The sequence below is a fragment of the Eurytemora carolleeae genome, unplaced genomic scaffold (genome assembly GCF_000591075.1).
Source record: "Eurytemora carolleeae unplaced genomic scaffold, Eaff_2.0 scaffold221, whole genome shotgun sequence".
NCBI classification, from domain to species: domain Eukaryota; kingdom Metazoa; phylum Arthropoda; class Copepoda; order Calanoida; family Temoridae; genus Eurytemora; species Eurytemora carolleeae.
In genome coordinates this window covers 2,038-26,416 of record NW_019396278.1, presented here as the reverse complement: position 1 = coordinate 26,416, position 24,379 = coordinate 2,038, and the positions used below count along the sequence as shown (strand labels likewise).

At 34.5% G+C, this 24,379-nt stretch overlaps 1 protein-coding gene across 1 annotated transcript in view; it reads right to left on the bottom strand.

Annotated features, from left to right (window-relative positions):
• Positions 1 to 412: 412 nt before the first annotated feature.
• LOC111700000 (uncharacterized) overlaps positions 413 to 24,379 on the bottom strand; it is a 25,807-nt gene continuing 1,840 nt past the window's right edge. Inside the window, exons 2-27 of the mRNA XM_023470806.1 lie at positions 23,843 to 23,898; positions 21,849 to 21,911; positions 21,092 to 21,158; positions 19,476 to 19,525; positions 18,335 to 18,379; positions 16,646 to 16,758; positions 15,956 to 16,040; positions 14,888 to 14,993; positions 13,466 to 13,563; positions 12,979 to 13,080; positions 12,576 to 12,685; positions 12,084 to 12,170; positions 11,441 to 11,579; positions 10,555 to 10,640; positions 10,153 to 10,233; positions 9,791 to 9,877; positions 8,700 to 8,775; positions 7,261 to 7,335; positions 6,859 to 6,930; positions 4,693 to 4,880; positions 4,423 to 4,546; positions 3,504 to 3,618; positions 3,026 to 3,121; positions 2,022 to 2,081; positions 1,209 to 1,288; positions 413 to 882 (exon numbers count right to left, since the gene is read on the bottom strand). Of these exons, the coding sequence (XP_023326574.1) occupies positions 808 to 882; positions 1,209 to 1,288; positions 2,022 to 2,081; positions 3,026 to 3,121; positions 3,504 to 3,618; positions 4,423 to 4,546; positions 4,693 to 4,880; positions 6,859 to 6,930; positions 7,261 to 7,335; positions 8,700 to 8,775; positions 9,791 to 9,877; positions 10,153 to 10,233; positions 10,555 to 10,640; positions 11,441 to 11,579; positions 12,084 to 12,170; positions 12,576 to 12,685; positions 12,979 to 13,080; positions 13,466 to 13,563; positions 14,888 to 14,993; positions 15,956 to 16,040; positions 16,646 to 16,758; positions 18,335 to 18,379; positions 19,476 to 19,525; positions 21,092 to 21,158; positions 21,849 to 21,911; positions 23,843 to 23,898 (2,336 nt within the window). The 3' untranslated portion in view covers positions 413 to 807. The remainder of the gene's footprint in view (positions 883 to 1,208; positions 1,289 to 2,021; positions 2,082 to 3,025; positions 3,122 to 3,503; positions 3,619 to 4,422; positions 4,547 to 4,692; positions 4,881 to 6,858; positions 6,931 to 7,260; positions 7,336 to 8,699; positions 8,776 to 9,790; positions 9,878 to 10,152; positions 10,234 to 10,554; positions 10,641 to 11,440; positions 11,580 to 12,083; positions 12,171 to 12,575; positions 12,686 to 12,978; positions 13,081 to 13,465; positions 13,564 to 14,887; positions 14,994 to 15,955; positions 16,041 to 16,645; positions 16,759 to 18,334; positions 18,380 to 19,475; positions 19,526 to 21,091; positions 21,159 to 21,848; positions 21,912 to 23,842; positions 23,899 to 24,379) is intronic.

Sequence of the window (24,379 nt, the reverse complement as noted above, 5' to 3'; positions counted from 1 at the left end):
TCATATCCAAGAGGATCCTGTGTCGTCTCCAAAAAGATCTTTATCATCTCCCCGAGGATCCTGTGTCATATCCAAGAAAATACTATGTCATCTCCAAGAGGATCCTGTGTCATCTCCAGGAGTGTCCCGTGTCATCTCCAGGAGTGTCCCGTGTCATCTTCAAGAGGATCCTGTGTCATCTCCAAGAGGATCCTATGTCATCTCCAGGAGTGTCCCGTGTCATCTTCAAGAGGATCCTGTGTCATCTCCAAAAGGATCCTGCGTCATCTTCAAGAGGATCCTGTGTCCTCTCCAAGAGTGTCCCGTGTCAACTCCAAGAGGATCCTGTGTCATCTCCAAGAGGATCCTGTGTCATCTCCAAGAGGATCATGAGTAATATACATACAGTACATATGTGTGAAAAAAACCAAAATTGTCGTTTTACTCTTTATTTATAGCTAAATATACTTTTAATTTTCTTTGGGTATCTTTATGTCACATTTTAGTTGCATTGACCAATTATCACTTGATAAGTTCACATCACAGCTTTAAGTTTAATTTTCTGACAATTGTTTCGTTATAAGAACTAGAAAGATAAGGGCAACAACAAATACACAAACAGCTCAGGAATATACATAGAGAGATCTGATAAATGGCCTTAAAAACTGAGATGCTGGAGAGATCTGATAAATGGCCTTTAAAACTGATATTCTGGAGAGTTACATGTTTTTACATCTCAGGAATATCTATAGAGAGATCTGATAAATGGCCTTTAAATGAGATTCTGAGTTACATGTTGAGTTATACGTTTATATAGATCTGGCCAGCTTACATGTCTCCCAACTTGACTCCAATACAAGTTTTAAAGATGGCAGGCCTCGGCCCCTCCGCTAGGCAACATTCCTGAAATAGTAAATTCAAAAATGCCAATTGCCATCATGATCCTTTGATGTTTTTTTACTTTACCATCTTTCTCGTAGGGTGGGCAAAAGGAATTGAATTCTCAACGAAATAAGTTTTGCAAGTACTACAAAGGCTAGATAACCAGAAATGTATGAAATCAAACCATATTAATTGATTAATTCTGTAATTTAATTTTTAATAGTTTTAAATGGCTTTTAAGATCTATCTTCAGCGTTGAAATAATTTAACACTAATTGTACAATACAGGGTTACTTTTTTGCAATGAAAAAACTTGCAAGTTATTCAACCGCAGAATAATATCTAACCTGCAAGAATGTTGAGACGTCGAAACTAGAGTTCTTCATCATAGAAAACTGAAACTCGCTGATATCCAGAATTTCTCCTTCTGAAAGTTAATTTTGTTAACATTTTGTAGGAAAGACCAAGGGTGTATATTTCCTTGAAACAACCCACCCCCCAGTTAAATAGGTTTAGGATTTATTTACTAAATTGGGGAAAATAAAAATTGCCTTTTGGTTTCCAAATTTTAATATTTGTTCTTAAGAATTAGTAAGCGGCCAAACGCAGTTACTCGCGAATGCCGCAATGAATTATAAAAAGAGAAATTGGTTAAATTTCAAGATCAGGTTAGGTTAAGAAGCTGTCTGGGCCGAGCGCCGCGACTAAAACTGACTCTTCGTCTTATAATTCAATGCAACATTCGCAAGTAACTGCGTTTGGCCGCTACCTAAGATTTCTCAAATAAACACTTCTTGGACATATCTCGAAAATTATGAATGAATTTTGATTGTCAATTGAAACATTAATCAATCTAATATTATTTAGAATGCAGAAAATAAGTTAAACTAACTTCATTTTGACGAGAATTATTTTTTTAATTTTCATGAAAAATTTGCTGAAATGAGTGAAAATTAAAAAAACGGTGTATTTTCCAGGATAAAAATCCGTAGAATCCGTACGATTTGAAAACAAATCCGTACAATTTTAGGGTTTAAAAAAAAACAATCCGTACAATCCGTACATTTTGGCCACCCTGGTTATAGTAAAAAAATACATTTGGCTTCATGGGTTTTTCAAATAACCTCCTGATTGACTAGTTTTTAATATTTATAACTTACCGATAACCTCCTCTAGTGATTTCTCAATGTCGTTGGAGCAGAGAGACACCGCTACTATCCCTGAATTGAATTATATCAATGTTGTGTCAGAGTGGAATCCCTAAATGAGAACTTATGTATTTATCTTAATCACTTGATCTCAGTTTTAAGTGTTGAGCACCTGTAAATTTAAGGACCAATGCTTGATCCCTCAATATTAGTGCAATATTAGTGGTTCCTACAGAGAATGACTACCACGAAATTATATGAATACATGCTTCAGATGAAGATCATGGCTTGATCTAAAGATTGACAAAACAAAATGGATGAATATCTGGCTGTCTCGTGTTCATTAGTACAGTTAAAACCATAAATCAGTTGACAGGGGTGTATTTTTTTCAGAATTATATCTCCCACAGAAAGTGATTGATGAATAGGAGAACAAAAATCATACGTATATTCATTTCAGTTCAGCGAAAGAAAAAATGTCCAAAACAATGTAACACACGGTGGAAATCATACGTAGAACACGGTACTCTGTAAACCTTTGTCGGAACAGGGATGAAAAGTAAATCCTTAAAATTCCAACTAAAACACTGTTCTGTTTAAGAGGACACAAGTATGTATGCAGGCAGGAATGAAACATGAGATATGAGATTGCTGCAACAGAATTGTTAACAGTAAACAATATTTAAGAGTACCATTGTGAATCACAAATGCAATATTTAGACTAAAACAACGATACGAGATATTAAAGGTTTCCAATTAACGATTGCCTGTTCTTTAACGGTTGTATTTTACTTCCGCTCGTCAGAGTAAAAATATTGCATAATTTAATCAAAACTATCTTGTAGAAATGCAAATTTTCAGATTTCGTGTAAATTTTTCAGCCCCTTGTAGATTTCCCGAACCCTTCCCTTTTTCGATTCTTGAACCTTTACTTTAATTTAGCAATATAGCATTAAAAATCTACATTATTCAGTCATGAAAAGTTAAGACAAAAACAGGGGGGGGGGGGTGTTTACCTGGGTTGCCTACTCTGTTCATAGGGGTTTCTTGGTATGTGAAGAAGGAAAAAACCCTACCGGAGATCGGGACCTCGATCAATCCTAACACCTCATCTAAACCAAAACAGTCTTTTCAAATAAATATGAACAATCAAAGCTATCAAGGAGGTTCATTCCATGTCTTACTTCAACAAAATGTTGTAGCAATCCTCATTGTGTTAATATTCCCACAGCTAACAATTTAGTTTGGGCGACATTTGTTGAAGAAACGTTTAAAAATAAGAAATTAACGTCGCTAAATGTAACAAAAAAAGAGAATTAAAATTCAGAAATATCATTAAAAAGTTCACATGCCGAAAAGTATAAAAACTAATATAAAAAAGATAATAAACGTAATTATAATAAACCTATGAAAATCATAAACCCTATGAACTATAATAAACCTATGAACGTAGTTAAAATGAGTCAAAGCAAGGATGATTATAAAACTGTGTTCCTAAATGGGATTTAACAGCCGTAGATAGGTCCAGAATAGATGTAACTTTTCCTGCGTTCAGATAACAAAACTCCCATTTCACTTCGTCCGAAGCGGGGATTTCCACAGGGTCTATCTGAAAATAAATAATTAGGAAGGTTCCTAAAAACCCTTTTCCCGGAGGTGGGTGGGGGTGGGGCAAATAATGAGACCATGAAAAATTTGTACATTAACTTTTCTAACACAAGAAAACCATTAAAAACATACTTGCTGAGAAAAACATGACGTTTCATTATCAATTGGTAGTCATTTAAAACTTTCAGTCCATTCGTGGACAACAACGCTTTGTTGTAACTATAGAGAGATGGCAATGTCTGATTCAGAACAATACCCGTTAAACCTTTCTGATTAAATATGTGGATAATCTTTGAAAAATAATCAGCAATCGAAACTTCGACATTTTTGATATCGAGGGTCACTTGAAATTACGCTTTAATATCCGGCCCTTGATGCTTAGGATTACCAGGCAATAGTTAAGCATAGTACACCCCCCCCCCCCCTACTGGAAGTATGGGGTTGAAATGTTGGATAAAAAATTCAATCGGGAACGGGATAAATGCTACGTTGAAGATATGGATTCAGGGGATATTAGTTCCATGACTAACAATTGGCCCATTTCTAACACTGAAACGGTCAAGCGATTTAATATAAAACGAACGCCTATTATAATTTTGATTAAAAAAGTTTAAAATTTGTAATTGTCCTGGTCATGTTTAATAAAATATTGCTTATAGTTTTTGACTTTTACTCTGGATTTGGGCCGGGATCCCAAAAACCCAGTCTTTCAATTTGTACCCATTTCTAATACTCAATGTTAGTTTTGGAACTATTGTCCCCTGTGATTGCAAGACTGATAGAAAAGTCAACGTATAATTGATACCTTCTCCAGGAGACATTGAAGAGGAGGGTTGGAAGACAGATTTATCTTGAGGTTTATCTGTCTCGGCTTGTTTAAATCTAGACGACAGAGCGTCACAGTAACGTCGGAAAGCTTCTCATACTCCCTAAATATTGACGTTATAAATTTCACGGAGTTTAATTTAAGGATACCCCCCCCCCGGAGGAAGGAAAATAGATTAAGATGATATGGAAAAAAAAAATCTACTTGGTCCAGTAATATTAATCAATAAAATTTACTGTTGATACATACACAAGTTCCATCTCAAGTAGTCTGACTCTCAGAATTCTGGGCTGTCTGTATGCATGAAGATTCTCGAGAAGAGGTTTCAGATCTTCGGTAGATGGTATAGGTGGTCCTGGAACCCCAGCACAGTCAACGGTCCGGATCTGAATCTTGCTTGAGGCATGGTTGAGTAGTCTCCCCACCTCCACATAAACCTAAAACATTCTCATTTGAATACTTTAAGCTAGTGACTAACAGTTATATTAAAGACTAAACATCTTCTTAATTTTGTCACTTCTTAACTTGACAAGACTAGTCTTGAGTAGTCTCAACTTCCAAAATATCTCCCTAACTTCCAAACTGGACAACTTAACTTCCAAACTAGACAAGACTAGTAGTTGAGTACTTTCAAACAATAAGTCTAAACTTCCAAACTAATAGCCATTACTTCCTAACTAGTAGCCTTAACTTCCAAACTAGTCGTCTCTACTTCCAAACTAGAAGTCTCTTCTTCCAAACTAGTAGGCTCAACTTTCAAACTAGTACTCTCAACTTCCAAACTAGTACTCTCAACTTCCAAACTAGTAGATCCAGCTTTCAAACTAGCAGGTTCAACTTTCAAACTAGTAGGTTCAACTTTCACACTAGTGGATTCAACTTCCAAACTAGTACTCTCAACTTCCAAACTAGTACTCTCAACTTTCAAACTAGTACACTCAACTTCCAAACTAGTAGGTCCAGCTTTCAAACTAGAAGGTTCAACTTTCAAACTAGTAGGTTCAACTTTCAAACTAGTAGGTTCAACTTCCAAACTAGAAGTCTCTTCTTCCAAACTAGTAGGCTCAACTTTCAAACTAGTACTCTCAACTTCCAAACTAGTACTCTCAACTTTCAAACTAGTAGGTTCAACTTTCAAACTAGTAGGTTCAACTTTCAAACTAGTAGGTTCAGCTTTCAAACTGGTACTCTCAACTTCCAAACTAGACAACTTGACTTACAAACTAATCGCCTTATTGGTACAGCAGTGCAAATTAAACTTGTTCCTGGTTCTCGTGCATTAGCGTGATAGGAAACAAGATTCCGTCATATCATATTATTCCGTCTTGGACAGATATTAAGGTTTTTGTAAGAGACAGTTTATACAACTGGACTCTGGAGACACCAATACATACTTAGTAACTTTTTCCCAGACCTTTCTGCAATATAAATCTTAACGAGTCTCCTTCCAAAATTGAGGTCTGTACATTCAAGAACGTCTAGTTAGAACCCCACAACTCACAACAACTTGCATCAAACGGGCACCAAGGACCGTACAAAAACCATTTCAAAGGAGGTTTCCATGAACCCCTGCAGGGACCAGGAAACAGGTTTCTATCAAAACATATCTTAATGTCCTGGTGAGATATTAATGTTTGTCAAGCACACCCTGTAGAATGTAAATGCATAAGTATAAAAGAGCAAATATGGAAGATGATGATCGAAGAATTAAAAAAAGGTATGGAGTATGTTGAGGATGAAGAATGAGAGATAAAAAACTAGAAGGATTAGGATAAGAGATATAAGGAAAAAATGGAAGGTGTAGATTGTAGAGGAGAAAGGATTAGGATTAACATTAAGACAGAAGAGTAAAGGATAAAGATTTAGAATAAAGATCTAAAATGGAAGCTTTAAAATTTAGAATTAAGATGGAAGTTAAAGAGATAAATGATGCACTATTAAAATAAAGATATAAGTATAGGATAGCGATTAAAGGATTGTGACGAAGATGGATGGGTAAAATAGGAGTTCTTCAACAAGAAATGTTGCAAATTTGAGCCAAATAATTCCAAACTCCAAAATATAAAAGGTGTATATCTTGGAACCATCGAAATATCACTAGGGACAAGCAGATATGATTTGATGGAAACCTAATTGTACATTTTCGAAAGAACACTCATGACAATTTACATTGAACAAGGTAATTAATGGAATAACTTTGAACAGAAAAAAATTAACACTCTTTAGCACTTGAGGAAAACAACTGTGATAGCTTGCCCGTAAATTTAAAAATCTCGTGTGAATTTTTCTGAAGATTTTTTGCCTATGCCCCATGGAACCCTGGAGTTTCCATAAAAATGTTCAACCAATTCGGTCCAGCCGTTTAGCCAGCTATAGTTAACATATATATATATATATTAACAAATATATACAAACCTGCTCAGAAGAAGCGTCGCAGTTGACCTCGATTCTACATTCTCCCTTCTCCGAAATTAACTGGATCCTCACCTAAAACATAAGTACAATAAAATCAATTTCTTCAAAAAGTTGGATATTGTTTTTCTATGCAACTTTTCAGAAGTCTCGGCAGAATAAATCATGCTAAAGAATTTATTTTAAAAGTAAGCGGACAGCTCCTTGGCTTTACAAGTTCAATACAGTGTTACCTTCAAATGATGCAATGTAAAGAAGAATTGAAACTTATCAGGCTTTCACTTATTGATTTTTTTTTTATGAATTACCAAAGAAAGAAACATGTTCAGTCTCTTGCAGAGAATCATGAATATACAGGAGCCAGATTTATAACCATTTTTTTCTAGTGCGGATCTTAAAACTAACCGTGTTGAAGAGACTTGTGAGGTACTCCTCCAGGTTTCCGGATAAATCATAGACGAGAACCGCAATACATCCGTCCTAGGAACATTCAAATATTATCTTGCAAAATAATCTTCTACATCATTTACGCGATTTTTATCAGTAATTGCAGAAAAATGTAGTCAATTAAAAGGTCGACTTAGTAAATAAAGTAATTTTTATGCATTTTTAATAATTTAGTCTTTTCTCAACATTGATTTAATTCTCCCGTACTAGCGTTAAAGGGAGTGACAGGCTATGTAGGGAGGTTGAACCGTGTATACAGTGTTGTGGAAAGCTTCTTTCGGATTCATTTGAGCCATATTAAACTTTTTAAAGATCTGTAAATCCTGAATTTGAGCGCAAATTCGATGTTGAAAACTCCTACTTTGGGGGTGGATACGTTTTCAGAATTAGTTTTCTTTAAATTATTAAATAACGACGAAATAAAATGTAAAAAAGTTCTACAATAAACTACAGACGTCATGTATAGGAACATGTTGAGAAAATAAAAATTTATCTTTTCATCGAAAATAAGCAATCTTGTTCAATTATTAGTTTCTATTATCTCATTATTTTGGTTCCTCATTATTCACAATGATTTTCGCAGATTTTCTAGAATTATTATTGAAAAGACATTTAAAGAGTTTGAAGAAATCTGCGAATAAATTCAAACAAAATTAGAAATTCAATATAATAATGAAAATGAAATAATCGATCTTAGCATTGATCTATTGACAAATTTCTTTTGAGAAATATGTTCGTTACCATCCAATTAGATTACTGTATAATTTTTACTTTATTTTTATGTTGTCGTTATTTAATAATTAAAAAAAAAAAACTAATTCTGAAACGTATCCACCCCCAAAGTAGGAGTTTTAAATGTTGAATTTGCGCTCAAACTCAGGATTTACCGATCTTTAAAAAGTTTGATATGTCTCATATGAATCCGAAAAAAGTTTTCCACAACACTGCATACTCAGTTCAACTACCTTACATAGCAGGTCAATCCCTTTAATAAACTTAAAATTGAATCTTTCTGAGTTGAAAACTTTAGAATGGTGGATATAGAGATTAATGCTTGATCCACTCTTTTCTTAATATCGAGACTAACCTAATTTTGAACTTGTCTCACAATAAGTGTATAAAATTCAACCAATCAGAATCGCGTACATGGAAACAGATAAATTTGAAATTTAGCGCGCCATTTAAGATTAATATACAATTTTAAAAACCGGTTTTTTAATTTTTCTCTAATTTATCAAAGAAAGAATGGTATAAGAAGAAAATCCAAAGTGTGTCCATTGCATGCTCAGATTAAGTAATAGAGATAAGGGATATCTCATTCTAAAGTTTTCAGCTCAGGGTGAATAATTGATAAGAAGGGAAAATACTTAGTATTGCTCGTTAAAAATGTGAATCACCTGGGAGAGAGCGGATAGCAGAGCATGTTCTTCAAGCTTCAGTACCGTTTCACCGTTTACAAGAAAGGGGGTATACCTAGAGATAGAGGTTTAAGGTTTACTAGAAGAGGTAACACCTAGACATAAAGGTTTAAGGTTAACTAGAAGAGGGTGTACCTAGACATAGAGGTTTAAGGTTAACTAGAATAGGGTATACCTAGACATAGAGGTTTAAGGTTTACTAGAAGAGGGTATACCTTGACATATAGGTTTAAGGTTTACTAGAAGAGGGTGTACCTAGACATAGAGGTTTAAGGTTAACTAGAAGAGGGTATACCTAGACATAGAGGTTTAAGGTTAACTAGAAGAGGGTATACCTTGACATAGAGGTTTAAGGTTTACTAGAAGAGGGTATACCTTGACAAAGAGGTTTAAGGTTTACTAGAAGAGGGTATACCTTGACATAGAGGTTTAAGGTTTACTAGAAGAGGGTATACATAGACATAGAGGTTTAAGGTTTGCTAGAAGAGGGTATACATAGACATAGAGGTTTAAGGTTTACTAGAAGAGGGTGTACCTAGACATAAAAGTTTAAGGTTAACTAGAAGAGGATACACAAAGACAGAGGTTTAAGGTTTACTAGAAGCGGGTATACCTAGAGATAGAGGTTTAAGGTTACCTAGAAGAGGATACACCTAGACATAGAGGTTTAAGGTTTATTAGAAGAGGATATACCTTGAGATAGAGGTTAAGTTTTACTAGGAGTGGGTATACCTAAAAATAGGTTTAAGGTTTCCTGGGAGGGGAGTATACCTAGAAAAATAGGTTTAAGGCTTACTAGGAAGGGGGTATACCAAGACAAATAAGTTTAGGGTTTACCAGGAGGATAATACAAAAACAAATAGGTTTAAGGTTTAATAATAATAATCAGTAATAAATATAAAGATACTTAACACAAGTTGCAGAACAACCAGAAGATCGAACTAATCGGATCAGGGGCGTATTCAGTAATTTGTCCTAGAGGGGCCCTCAGCATTCATCGGGGCCCAAAATACGCCTCTGATCCGGATAGATTAAAGTTTGAGAAAAAGAACTGAAATAAATATTCTTACTTCCTAATTCCGCTGTCTATAGCCCAGCTGGCGACAGTTTCGCCTGACATCCGAGAAAAGTAGAAGTCGCTGAAGAAAGAGCTATTCCTAAAAAAAAATAATTTAAAGGAAATTTTTATTTTAGGTTAACAACTGAACACAGTCCGGTTCAAAACGCATCACACTTTCCCTGAATGGTTTGACAAATCCATAGAACTGATTATTGATTAGCTCGTATATCCATGAAAAAATGACAAATTATTAGTTTTTAAAATTAATTTTCTAAATCAGAACAATTCTTTTTAACAGGAGGAAAATAAGCTAACTTGTTTAATATAAAGACGTACGTTTCAGAACTTACTTTAAATTATTGCAAAACTGACCTGAAGGTTTTGATACAAATACTGGTCAACTGTTCTCTTGGCTCTACGTCTGACAACTCCAAACCTCCAAAATGTAGGAGCCTACAGAAAGCCAAACTTATCAGTTTCAAATAAACCGACAAAAATTTTCAAATTTTTTTCTTTTCTTTACCCCCTCCCCAGAAGTTAAATTTGCTGGCGCAGAATTATTTTAAAGGGTTTTATTTACCGAATGGAGGTGAAATAAAAGAGTCCTAAATAATATTTTTAAGTACCAAATAAATGAAAAAGTTGCTTTTGTTGTCCAATTTAATTTTCCAATATCATAAAAATACCCCCCCACACTTGGGGGTAATTATGAAAAATAAACGACGAGTTTACTGTTCATAATCTCAGTATAATTAGATGAATAAGTCTAGGTGCCTCAGAGATCTTGATCCACTAGCAAGAGAAGAGAACGTGTCACTTAAGCTAATCTGACGACTCTCCACCTTCATCTCACCACCGTACTAAACAATATAATAAATACTCCGCCCTCACCTCACAAAATACTAAAATAGAATATTCCGCCCCAACCTCACCTAATAATAACCTCGGAAAATAATAAATATAATATAATACTCCGCCCTAACCTCGGAAAATAATCAATATAAAAGAATATTCCGCCCTAACCTCACTTAATAATATAATACTCCGCCCTAACCTCGGAAAATAATATATATAATAGAATACTCCGCCCTAACCTCGCTTAATAATATAATACTCCGCCCTAACCTCGGAAAATAATATAATAGAATACTCCGCCCTAACCTCGGAAAATAATATAATATACTTCTCCACCCTAACCTCGGAAAATAATAAATATAATAGAATACACCGCCCTAACCTCACTCAATAATATAATACTCCGCCCTAACCTCGGAAAATAATATAAAAGAATACTCCGCCCTAACCTCACTTAATAATATAATACTCCGCCCTAACCTCGGAAAATAATAAATACAATAGAATACACCGCCCTAACCTCACGTAATACAAAAGAATACTCCGCCCTAACCTCGGAAAATAATAAATATAATAGAGTACACCGCCCTAACCTCACGTAATACACAAGAATACTCCGCCCTAACCTCGGAAAATAATAATGAACGAAAGCTTAAATATTATGCCTAGTGGGTCAGGTATAACCACTACACGAATATACAAGAAAATAACCACAAAAATATAAATATTTTTTAAAAAAATGTTTACCTCTGTAAAAGGTCACTTAAGTTTCAGAAAAAAAGTAAGTTAAGAAAATAAATCTCACCCCAGAACAGGTAGTGCGGAGTTGGAAGGATGGGAGGCTAAAGGCAAACAAAGGGGCCAGGTACTGCCGAACCTCCTTCTCCATATCCTCCTCGAAGATCTCGAAATGAGAAACCTCTACATTGCTCTCTTCCGCTAATCTAGATTACTATAGTTAATCATGGTGTTAAAGCCCGTCGGTTAAAGGGTCTAACAGGAGAATTTTAGTACTTCGGCAAGCATCAACATTCTAACATTTTGTTTTAGATAAATTTTAGTGCTATCCACCAACTTCAATTAAAAGTATTAATTATAAAAAACCTTTTTTATAAAATGGCTTTCTGTGACAAAAAAAACAACATTTTAATGAAGATTAAGATTATCAATTTTATCTAAATATTGTTATATTCCAGACAGTCATTTAAATCTTTAAAGCTTTTAGCCGATTTAAAAATTCAGATTTTTAAGGGTTCCTGCCATTGTTTTTGCAGTAGAAATGCGCGAAAAAAAAAATTGGTTCACGATTTTATCGCTTTTGAGATGAAAATGCGCGAATTTACTCACGAAATCTTCGCAAAGCGTTTAGTTTTATTACATAATTGTCCAAAGGGACGTCAAGTAACTTGACGTCCCTCTGTTAGGGTGAAAATATCAAACAAATTTACCTGTGAGAAGAGCTGAAGAAATCTCCAGTGATAACACTGACGGTCAGCATCACTTCTCGCTTTGGGTGCAAGAACAACTTATAATACCTTGACAAATTGTATAGTTAACACGGATGAGAGGTGTACTGACTGATAAATACAGATTTTTAGGGGAAATAAAACGATGAATACTTTGCACGAACAAGGTTCACATAAATTTCTTGAGAAACTAAAAATATTTGAAAAAATCCTCAGAGTTTCGTCTAACGTATAACAAGTTTCTTAGCTATAAAAATAGACACTCGATAATATGTCAAGAACCCGGCTAAGCCTAAATAACTCCCTACCGTTTACCCGCGAAAGGTCTTAAATTACGATTTCAGCTTTTGTGCCCAAAGTCGACCCACTCAAAATTAAGCTAAGAACATTTCCGTGGTTCTGCAGAAATACCCCCCCCCCCGTATCACTCAAGTTAAAAATATTAAGATACTATACTAATTGAGTAAAAAGCACCTCTCAGTTAGATGTGGAGGGATACAGTAATCGGAGGTATTCTCGAGAGAAGTATATATCAACATGGTAGCTAGTGGCTGATCTTCCACGCCACCCGAGTTCCCGCAAGTCTATACGAACGAACTCTTTCTTACTGGAAGACAAGAATATCGCGAAATTGAAACATTAACATTTTCACAATTCCATAATTATACCCCACGGCCCCCCTTTCCGAATCCGGACAAAGAAGGTCTGTTAAAATCCAACTCCTCAAACCATGGTATTGATCTTAATATTCAATGAAGACATCATTTTAGTGAATATTGCTGAAATTGAAAAAAGCCAGGAAAATATTAATCTTGAGGACTGAAATTTTGAAATTTGTTAAAAAATAATATTTAACATATAGTAGAAAGAATTTTTCCTCTAGTACTGCTTTTTGACTCGTTTTCGTGATCATCTCGTCATCGTGTAGAATCCAGCTCGATCCAGACTTAACAAACACCACGTAGTGGGGTTTGTTTAACTAAATCAAAATAAACATCAAACAAAGTATAAAACGTCGAGTGTCCAGTCTCAAGCATCAAGTGTCGAGTATAAAGATCAACAGTCACCCATCAAGATCAAGCATAATCAATCAAGATTCAACCAATCAACTATCAAGTGATCACCAATCAACCATCAAGATCACCCAGTCGAATATCAACCAATCAACTATCAACCAATCAACTATCAACCAATCAACTATCAACCAATCAACTATCAACCAATCAACTATCAACCATCAAGATCAACTATCTGCATCAAGATCTATTATCAAGAATCAACCATCAACCATCAACCAATCAACTATCAACCCAATCAAATGTATATTTCAAACCAATGAAATGTACATTTGATGTTAAATTTTCCTTGAATTTGTGTACTATCACTGCAGTAAGTTTGTAGAAGCTAGAGAACTTATGCATCGTCGATGCAGACAGTTTATTTAAAACCTTCGAGTTGAGATCTAAATATAAAAAAATATGGCTAGGTACACAATGGTAGAGATATAAGTAAATCTAATGTAGTTCATTTTCTGAAATATAGGTGCCAGGCTAGTAGGGCACTTCGTGCCCTCATCTAGTGTTCTCTTTGTGTACATTATTAAACAATACAAAAAAAAGTTCGCGTATTCCATAAAAAATTCAGCCCCTTTAGTCCAGCTCGTCCAGCTGTTTACCCGGATATAGGTGACTTACATATGAATATCTTGTTATATTATGTTGACAAAAAGACAGACAAGAATAATAAATCTATAGATTAGGTTATTAGTGACTTCGTGGTTAATATAAATAAATGGGAAGGAAAACCTCAAACCCCCGTGGATAAGTAAACTCAGAATGATCTGTAAATAAATGGGAAGGAAACCCCCAAACCCCTGTGGATAAGTAAAATCAGAGTGATCTGTAAATAAATGGGAAGGAAAACCCCAAACCCCTGTGGTTAAGTAAAACCGTAGGTATGCGTGAAGTTAAGTCAGTAAACATGTGGGTAAAAATATTTGGGTATGTACATGTTGGTTAAGGAAAGAACGTATAAAATAAATAAAAATGTAGGTGGGAAAATACTGTCAATACTGGTCAGTGTACATATAAGAGGATATATTATGATATGAAATGAAGAATAGCATGTAGAATAACATGGGGAATAACATGTGGAATAACATGTGGAATAACATGTGGAATAACATGCGGAATAACATGTAACACGTAGAATCAAACGTAGAATCAAACGTAGAATCAAACGTAGAATGAGATGTAGAATGAGATGTAGAATGAAATGTAGAATGAAATGTAGAATGAAGTGTAGAGGTGATCTTAAGTGACTCGAGAAAATAAAGCAATGCCCGCCATTGCAACGGTATCCTTGAAGCCGTGATATGATCAAAAATGTGGAGAAGATGTTACGTAGTTTTCATTAAACTCAACAAGTGTTTACGTCAGTGAATTTCTCTAGGGTTACTTTAAAGCAAAAAATGCGCAGTCACTTTTTAAAGAAAACACAAATAAAAAATAAACAAAAACAAAAAATGGATAATTGATTTATTTTCTAGGACCGAATTGAGTTGCGTCGCTGAACTACTCACTGCCGATTCAATTTCAAGGTAAAGAAAGGATTTGAATTGATTCAAATTGAACCGGCGCAGTTGAAATTCACTAAATTCGGTGCTGATCTAGTGATCATACAAAGTTACCGTTGTAAATCGGGTATTGCGAATAAGGTCACTTGAAATTGCATTTACAGTCCCTTAGAGATAAGAAGCCTGTAAATCAAATCAATTGATTAAATACCTGTCGTGAACTGCATTTTTCTGATTTCTCGTTCACCAGTGTCCGCTACACGGTTAATAGAGAAGATCAGGTTTGAAGCGAGCTTCTTGAAAGTATCATGAATTTCCTAGAATTAATCAAAGCGTTAATTTTATTCGACTTCTTCACAGAACCAAAGCCCCCGATTTAATAGCTTCAGCTAGAGTCGTAATTCCTTAAATACAGATGTAATGCTCAATCTTGGAGACTTGGACCCAACTCTGACGACAGCTTGTGTCACTTGATACAGCTGCAATTCTTCAGTTAGACTTGCGGAGATGGGCCCGATGAAAAAAACCGTCTCATCTTATCGTTAATGTTTTATTCTTATCAAATCCCATAATCTAATCCCAGAGCCCGCCAATCTTGACCATGAAAATCCACAAAACACAATATTAAACCGGTTTTTATAAACTCAACTCGGCAGTTTTATATCAAGACTGGAGTCGAAAATAAGGCTCAATGAAAGCTTACACCTGAGCACCTGAATCGTATTTTCTGAGTCACGGGGTTTCCATTTAACAGAAAATGAATTATTTACTCTCAGACAAATTAGTATCAATGGAAATTTAAACCCCCTCGGGATTCAATAACCCCGAGGGCGTGCTCTGTTTAAATAAAACTTCTTAAATTGGCAAATCTGCGATATAAATAAAAAAATTACATTATTGTTAGGATAAGTCCAGATCAAAACTTAAGCAGGCTTTTAAACTCGGCACTACTAAAACCTACTTCAATTAAAATCGGTTCTTAAACCAAAAATTTTACTTGTCAAAAATCCTCAATATTGTCGACAATCGGATTTATATTTTCAAAAATTCAAATAAATGGAAATTTCTGCTAAAAAAAAATCGAACACCAATAATTGGATATTTTTATATTTTTAACCAAATTAAATAGTTAATAAAATTCATTTAGAATCAAGAATTTTAATTCAATGAACATGGAAGGTTTTGAAGATCTTTCGTAAGTGATGCTTAAAATTGATCGTGAAACTAAGATAATGCGGAGGATCCGGATTTTAAGCACTGCTGAAAACCTTGTAATTACCTGCTCCAACTTGGTGTCCTGTCCGCCGGGGTTAAGGTATATAAAAGACTCCTTCCCCCCAGCTTCACCAGTACAGTATACCAACCTAAACAATAACATTTTATTTATAAATCAAGGCTTTAAGTGAACTGTTTAGTTGCCCAAATACTGCCTAAAAAGACTTTAAAGTAAAATCAGTAAAAATTACATCAAAAAAACTTTTTCGGACCGGCCGCATTTTGACAGTCAGTTAGTTAGGGGTTTGATTTTTACTATAATAAACTCCCCGACTGTTAAAAATAAAGTTTTTTGGAGACTACGTTAAAATATCCGTCAAAAAACCCAGAAGAATCAGCTTAAAGTCATGAAACGAAATTTTTGTTTAATGTAAGACCTTTGAATTGATTTCTACAATTTCTAAAATATTAATTTGCTTAAAATTCCCTAGGTGGCATTTTCTGAAAATTGAGACCGGTAGCCTGCATATAAACATAATCCAAAGAAAAAGTTGAGGTGTTTTGACTTGAAACCTGATGTCCCATTTTCAGCAGTGTGTGCCCTACAGAATTTAATAAATAAAATCTGATGGTCCATTTTCAGCAGTGTAGCACTAATAAATAAAAGCGCTCAAAATTTCCCAATTGAAGCCCTGTAGTGCACTCCTGAAAAATAAAGTTCCCTAGGAATCTTATCAAAAGAAAAATTTCTTACCTTTCAAAGGATTCCTCGAGAGCAGTATTCTTCAGGTAATCCTCCAGAGAAGATAAGATCTCCATGAGGAACTCCGCACAGTCACCTTCGTGGTTAATATTCTTTTGCCAAACCTGTACAAGAATACATGTCAATTAACTAATCGTCGCTTTCATTTAACCCTCTGATCAGTGCTAAGGATGCGGATCCGTATCATATTTAGCTTCCCGGCTTTCCGGATCAAAGGGGCAAAATATGAATCAAAAACTGCAAACAAAAATATTTGCTCTCAGAACCCAAATCTGAGTACAAGGGGTCCGGATCCTAAGTATGGAATCCTGGTAAGAAGTGTACACGTTTTTATCTCATGATTAGAATTCATTTAAGTAATATTAGTAATTATCAGGACAGTTTCATTTCTTATATATCTAAATATTTGTGAATGTATTTAATTAAAATTTTGTACACGTAACTTAAAACTTAGTACAGGGTTCTTCCAGGTGCAAATTTGGGTCAGTTTACCTGACCCGATTAACCTGAGGGATAAACTCACCCGGACCAAATATAACGCCCGGTCTGGATGTAACGCTACACCGGGGTACTATTTCCCCCAAGAATCCAGCCCATTCGGTACAGCCGTTTGGCTAGCAATAGCAAACATATAACTATACATACAAAGATATGAGCAAGAAGCTTTATTATAAAGATAAAACTAATAAAGGTCGTATGAAATGTGAGAAAAGATTTAGTTTTTTAGTGCATAAGGTGTCTAACGTAACTAAGATTTATCCTATTAAACCACTGCCCACACTGCTGAAAATGACCCATCAGGTTTCCAGTCAAAACACCTAATGTTTTACTTCGGAATATATTAACATGCAGGCTTCTGAGTTATTATCTAAATTTACAGAAAATGTCACCTAGGGAATTTTCATTAAATCCATTTTAAGGAAATTGTAGAAGTAAAGTGCATTTTTAAGTCTAGACTCAACCATAACTGAAGGTTCAAAGATCCAACAAGATAAATCCGTTTTTTTGTAATATTTTTAGAACCGTAGATGGCAGGATCCCCAAATTTTGTAAATTTTCCTCAGCAGTCATAAGACATGTTCAAGCAAAAAAAATAAAAGCCTTAAGCGAACTGTATAGTTGCCAGATTACTTCCTAAAGAAGACTTGGAGTAAAATCAGTAAAAATTACACCAAAAAAACCTTTTCAGGTCGCATTTTGACAGTCAGGCAGTTGACTTAAGGGTTCGATTTTTTGCTACAGTAAGTTTCACGACTGTTAAACTATAAAAATTTGGAGACCATGTCATACTGTAAAATAAATATCATCAAAAAACCAAGAATAAGCAGATTTAAGTCTTGAAACGAAATTTTTGTTTAATTAAGACCTTAAATGCCCTTGATTTCTACAATTTCTTACAATTGATTTGCTCAAAATTCCCTAGGTGGCATTTTCTGAAAATTGAGATAATACTTGCTTTATACTTGTACCGCAAATATAATCATCAATCTGTAATTGTTAACTCGTTCTGTACACACATGCATGTATTTTAGCAATAAACTTTCTTATCTTATCGTATCTTATTTCAGTAGCCTGCATATAAACATAACCCAAAGAAAAAGTTTAAGTGTTTGGACTTGAAACCTAATGTCCCATTTTCAGCAGTGTGTGCCCTACAGAATTTAATAAATAAAAACTTACCTTGCAAAAGTTACTCATACACTCCGATATCTCATCTTCTCCGACCTGAACATATAATCTTATCAGGAAAAGTAAACTTGGAGAGGAGTATAAGGAAGGAAAAGAAAGACAAGTCTAAGGAAAGGAAATAAAAGTCTAAGGAGAGGAAATAAAAGTCTAAGAGAGAGGAAATAATAGAGCTATGGAGAGGAAATAAAAGATCTATTGAGAGGAATAAAAAACCTAAGAAGAGCGAATAAAAAGTCTGAAGAGGGAAAAAAAATCTAAGGAGGAAGAATAAAAAGGTCTAAGAGGAAATAAAAAGGATAAGAACATGGAATCAAAGAGCTATGGAGTGGGAATAAAAGGGCTCAGAAGAGACAAAAAATGATCTTCTATGGAGAGAAAATTAAATTTCTCAGCTGAAGGAATAAAATAGCTACGTAGAGGAAATTAAATTTCTCAAGAGAGGGAATAAAAGATCCATGCAGAAAAATTACTGTGGCTGCTATGGAAAAGAGAAAAAAAAATGGCGCAGGACAAAGAATAAAGATCATTCGAGAGGGAATAGAGCTATGGAGATTAAATATAAAAGACTGATATGATTTTTAAAAAATCTTAGAACCATCTATATATAAATTTGGCTGTCTGTCTGTATCCAATAACCGTCAAAACGGTTGAACCGATCGGGCCCAAATTTTTTGTGGGGCCTCACTTGAGCCCAGGGAAGGTTTATGAAAGATCAAAATTTTAAAAATTTTTGTTTTTAAGTTTTTTATTTTTGAAAAAAAATTGAAAACCTGCAAAAAAATATTATGAAATTCGGAAACTTTTTTTGTTTTTGTTTTATACTTTACAAAGAGAAGATGTTCAGAGATAAAGCCACAATTAAAAGTTGAAATAGAAGATGGGCGCGAAGCGCCCTAAAAGCCTAGCATTTAATAAACAGCGATACTAAATTAATATGTCAATTGTAGACTTAGTTGAACCAGCTCTCTTCATCTTGAGCCGACGCAAAAAAGATTTGGATTAACTAAGTCTCTGTAAACATTAAACCTTGAGATCAGTAAAAAGAGGAAATCAAACATTGATCTTGATTTACACATCAAAAGTTTGCAGCTCTGGTCTCTTAAAACATTAAATTCCCGTTGTAAGATGCTACCTGGTTAAGCAAAGCAGTTAACATGAGCTGAAGAGCTAGAATCTTGTCACCTGAAAAAAAGGGACATGAAAAGCTTCTATACATTACTACCCTGGGGGAGTAAGCAACTATTAACCAAATCAAAAACCAAAATTAATCTTGGAATTAAGAAATATGCGGACCTATGGATCCGGCTCAATTTTAAATTTTTTCACTCAGCAAAAATGATGAATGTAAATAAAAGGATATCATTAAAAGTTCCTAGTCATAAAATCGAAAACAATTGTTAACAAATTAGAACTGGTTTTGGAACTTTGTTTTACAGGAGGATCCTGGATTCGGATCAAAACAAAATGGGTCCTAGGCGCCAGAAGAGATAACTCATAGAGTTAAAATTCTACTCATTGATCATGGTTTCAGCCAAGGAGAATTGAATAGAAGGAGGGGGCGATAGGGTTTCCGTACACTTTGCTGTCACGTTTTTGGACTGCTTTTTCGTAACAATAACAAAGGCAGCCGATCTAATGCAAAAAACATGATTTAGTATACGGTGAATCTTCATCTAACGCCAGAGATGCCAGATGTCCGTTTATCATATGTGTTATTGTTTACAATCTTTATTTTTGTTGTTACGCAAAAATTAATTGTCCAGCAGTCCAAAAACGTCACTGCAAAGTGTATGGAAACCCTATCGCCCCCTCCTTCTATTCAATTCTCCTTGGCTGAGACCATGAATAATGAGTAGAGTTTTAACTATCGCCCCCTCCTTCTGTTCAATTCTCCTTGGTTTCAGCGAGATTAAATAAAATATATTTTCTTTCAACTTAACCGTTATTTACTCAAAAACTTTGTGAAAACAAAAAAAGGTTACTATTTGAGACACTGTGCACTATGTAAATACAAAAAATGCTGCTTTATCTTTTCTCTAGAAGTAGAGATGCAGGTTCTGTATTAACATTAAAAACGAACAATTCTTGAATTAATCCAAAAATTGTGAATTATGGTCATTCTCAGGACGACAGTAACAGGTTTTCTTTTCAGATGTAATATGGTTTTTTTTTAAAGGGAGAACCTTTTGTCAGAGAAGTAAAAAAAGAACGTCAAAAAGCAAAAAGAATAAAAAAGAAATAAGAAATGCCAAAATTTTCAGAATTGTTCTCAAAAAATTAATAACTAAAAAGAGAACCCGTCCATCGTTTATAAAATTTCAACGTATGTTAAATATGCATTAAATCTGCCTTATTTTAAAACAGAAAAAAAGAAACTTAGTTTTATTTTCTTAGCTATTGTTACAACCATTACACCCCTGATGGCGAAAGGACAATCAACGTAACTTAAAACCAAAACATCAGGTTATGGTGGTATATTTAAGCCTTTCTGTAATTGATTTTCGCTGACAAGTTAAAAAATTAAAAATCTTGCAAGGATATTAATTCTGTAGGGGCGTCTTCTTTTTCACCTTTTAAGAAAATAGTCTATTTCTCCAATTTAGCATTAACTAAATGGATTATCTCCCAGGTAGACTAAGGATTAAAATACAATAAAAAATCATGGGGAAATCGCCCCCCCCCCATACGACTTTATGTATAAATGACCAGTCACCAGTTTGAAAAAACCCTTGATTCAATAAAACTTACTGTCGAATGAGGACTCGGTCGGTATAGCAAGAATCACGTCACGATAGCTTTTCACATTAGCCAAAACCTTGAATAAAATGCTTGTAAAATTATATTTGTATCAGTGCTTAACATGCGGGGGGGGGGATAAAATAAGTTGTTTCTAATATGAATTCTTCCCCCTCATTTCCTCGATAAAATTATGCCTGAATTTTTAATGATAGCTTAGACATTTGTGTAAATCCCGAATTTTAAATTTCGAAATATGGAACTATTCTGTATCATTACTAAAAGGTTCAACAATATATATAATGCTGGTACTAAAGAAGAAATACTTAAACTAAAGCTAGTCCTGCAATGATTGATCATCACGGGATATAGAAGAGGAATAAAATTAATCCGCGGGTTTTCACAAGATGGAAGTCAATGCTTGATCCGGAGATTCGCAATACACACTGCCGACTTAAGAATACTAATAATCCAGATCGCTTACTCTCGATATCCATTGTGGGCACTTTTATTTGAGGATTAATGCTTATCTTTTAGAGTCAGTTATCACTTTAAGGTACAAATACACTGCGAATATCGCATTAAAGATAAATAATATTCAGATTAAAAAAGATAAATAATATTAAAAGCATTGATCTCAACATCCACTTTACACGAGTTTAAAGCTTTGGCCAGTAATCTTAAAACCACACTTCTTCATCCGCATATTTGAAATTCAAGATTAAATAAGCAAGTAACCTTTTCCTCATTAACATATAGTCAAAAAAACCTGTATAACGGAGCTCATGAAACAGATGCTTTCAGGGTTAGGAATACCAACCGTCAGACTGATCTGAAAAATGATATTTCAAGGAAATGTCCAAATTTCTTATTCACGTTTCCTTGTATAATGTCAGGTTATGTTTGGCATTTTAGATCTGTCAATTCTGACATTTTTCAGGATTAAAAAAAGATGTGGCACCCTATGGAGCCATTATAAATTTTTTTAAGTTTAATTTTAAGATATCAAAAAATTAAGTGAATTTTCAGGTTAATTTTAAGATATTTAAACAAATGCAGGCTCATTTTTTAAAATAATTGTCATTTGACATTTCGCACCAAAAAGTTAAGGTCTGAGTCATTTTCGGACAGTATCTAGGTAGCCAGGCAGTTGGCTTAGGGCTACGATTACTCTTATGTCCAGTAAAAAATGTAAAAAAAACGCCTGAATTTACAGAACTAAAAACAACGCCGAAAAACCTGAAATTGTTTCAACAGTGTGTACTAAATATACCAGATATTTAATATTTAGGTTCGGGCATGCGCATTTTTTCATTTTAACAACGTTATCGTCAATTAATGAACTTAAATTTTTATCAGCAGTAACGAAAAAGTAACACTAAAACGTTGCGCCTTGAAGCCTGAAGTGCGTTGAAAAAGTATCTAAAGTGAAGGTTAAGCTCAAATCCGTGCGATACTACCTCGCCGATCAGAGTGCACAGACAAACATAAGTTACCCCACACAATAAGAAAACTGAATTTTTTTATCTGGAATATTTGAAAATTACAGGACTGGAGCAAGATGGATTAATGCAATTACTTCTCAATAAAATACCTCATAGTTTCACCCAAGGAGATATTGAATAGAAGGAGGGGGCGATAGGGTTTCTGTACACTTTGCTGTGACGTTTTTGGACTGCTGAAGAACTAGTTTTTGCGTAACAATAACAAAGGCAGCCGATCTAATGTAAAAAAACATGAGTTAGTAAACTGTTCAAGTAGTATTTTTAACTTAATAAAAAAGGTTAAAAAAGGTATGATTTTAGTTCTATACGAAAAGGACCTTATTACAGAGACATTTTCGACCAAATTCGAGGTTGTCCTGTCTTAGCACTGGTTTAACGAATATTCTTATGAATCGGTAAAATCACAAAATAAAATGAACCTACTGAGAAGACAAAAGACAACCGATTTATAGAAGGAATATAATTATATCGTGCACCAGGGGTATATATTTCCCAAAAATCTTTAGGCCATCTGAACAAAAAAAAACCAGTGCTTAGAATACGGAACCGTTGGATCCGCAAGATTTTGGCTTCCTGGATCCGGATCCGCAAACATATGCGGATCCACGGGTCCGGATCTAATGGATAAAATATCAACCAAATACTGCAAAAACAACTTATTACTTCCTAAAATTCAAATCTGAGCAAAAAATTTAAAATTGTTTTTTAATAAAAAGTTCTTTTGATTTATAAGAAATGCAGTGCAGATCCAGGATCCGGATCCTAAGCACTGCATATCACACTCCAATTCAACGAATAAAACTTAAATCATTTACAACTTATGGGTAAACAAAAGATTTTCACACGGGGGATATTTTGAGAAAATATTCCCTCTTAATTGCATTAAGTAATACTAAAATGCTCGCCTACGCCTCAGGGCTTATTGATTTAAGCCCGTCATGATGGAAAATGGTGTATTTAAGGATTATTAGAATATTAATTCGAGAAAAGTTGTTAGGGTCTTCTTAAACCAGTAACAGGTACAATATATACTCAAAAGTTCATAAGTAAAAAAAAACATGAGTATGCTGAATTATATTTTTTAACAATTAACCAAAAGAAGGGAGGTTGATACGCTGCGGAAAATCTCAAGGAGGGACTTCGAAAGGCAAGTTTCTTAAATTACAGTACAATTTTAGGAAAGAAAATGAAAATCTAGATGAAGTTTAGCCTTTTGATAAGTATGACATAAATTAGCGAGAACCGGAATTTTACTAACCTTACTCGCCATCTTGTTCTTCTTAGAGACCGTATCAGACGTACTTGCTTCACATACTAAAATAGAGGATAGGTTAAACTCGATAATCCTTGAAATGAGAATCGGTCGGTTTTACTTGTTGAAATTACAGAAGAAGATCTAGAGAAATGTGACGCGATTATGAACACTTACAAAGATACCTTTCAGTACTTTAACCTCAAGTTATTGATTGTACACATGATTCAATCATTTAAGGGAAATTAATGATCTACTAAGAGGGAGGGGGAGGGAGGGGGGGATACTCTGAACAATTGTTTAATAATTAAACCCCGCCGGGCATTAACTAAGTTTCAACATAATATTTTTTGTTTTACTTCCAATTTAGGTTAGGTCAAAATTCAGCAGAGTCCTAAAGCTAGAACATGCTAGGGGCCTGGCACTGCGGCCTAATGTTAATTCTACACTAAGATACTGTGAAAAAATGGATGGAAGGTAGGGAGGCGGGGCGGGGTTGTGTCAAAATATCATACGAGGAAATAACGTATTTTCAAAACAATT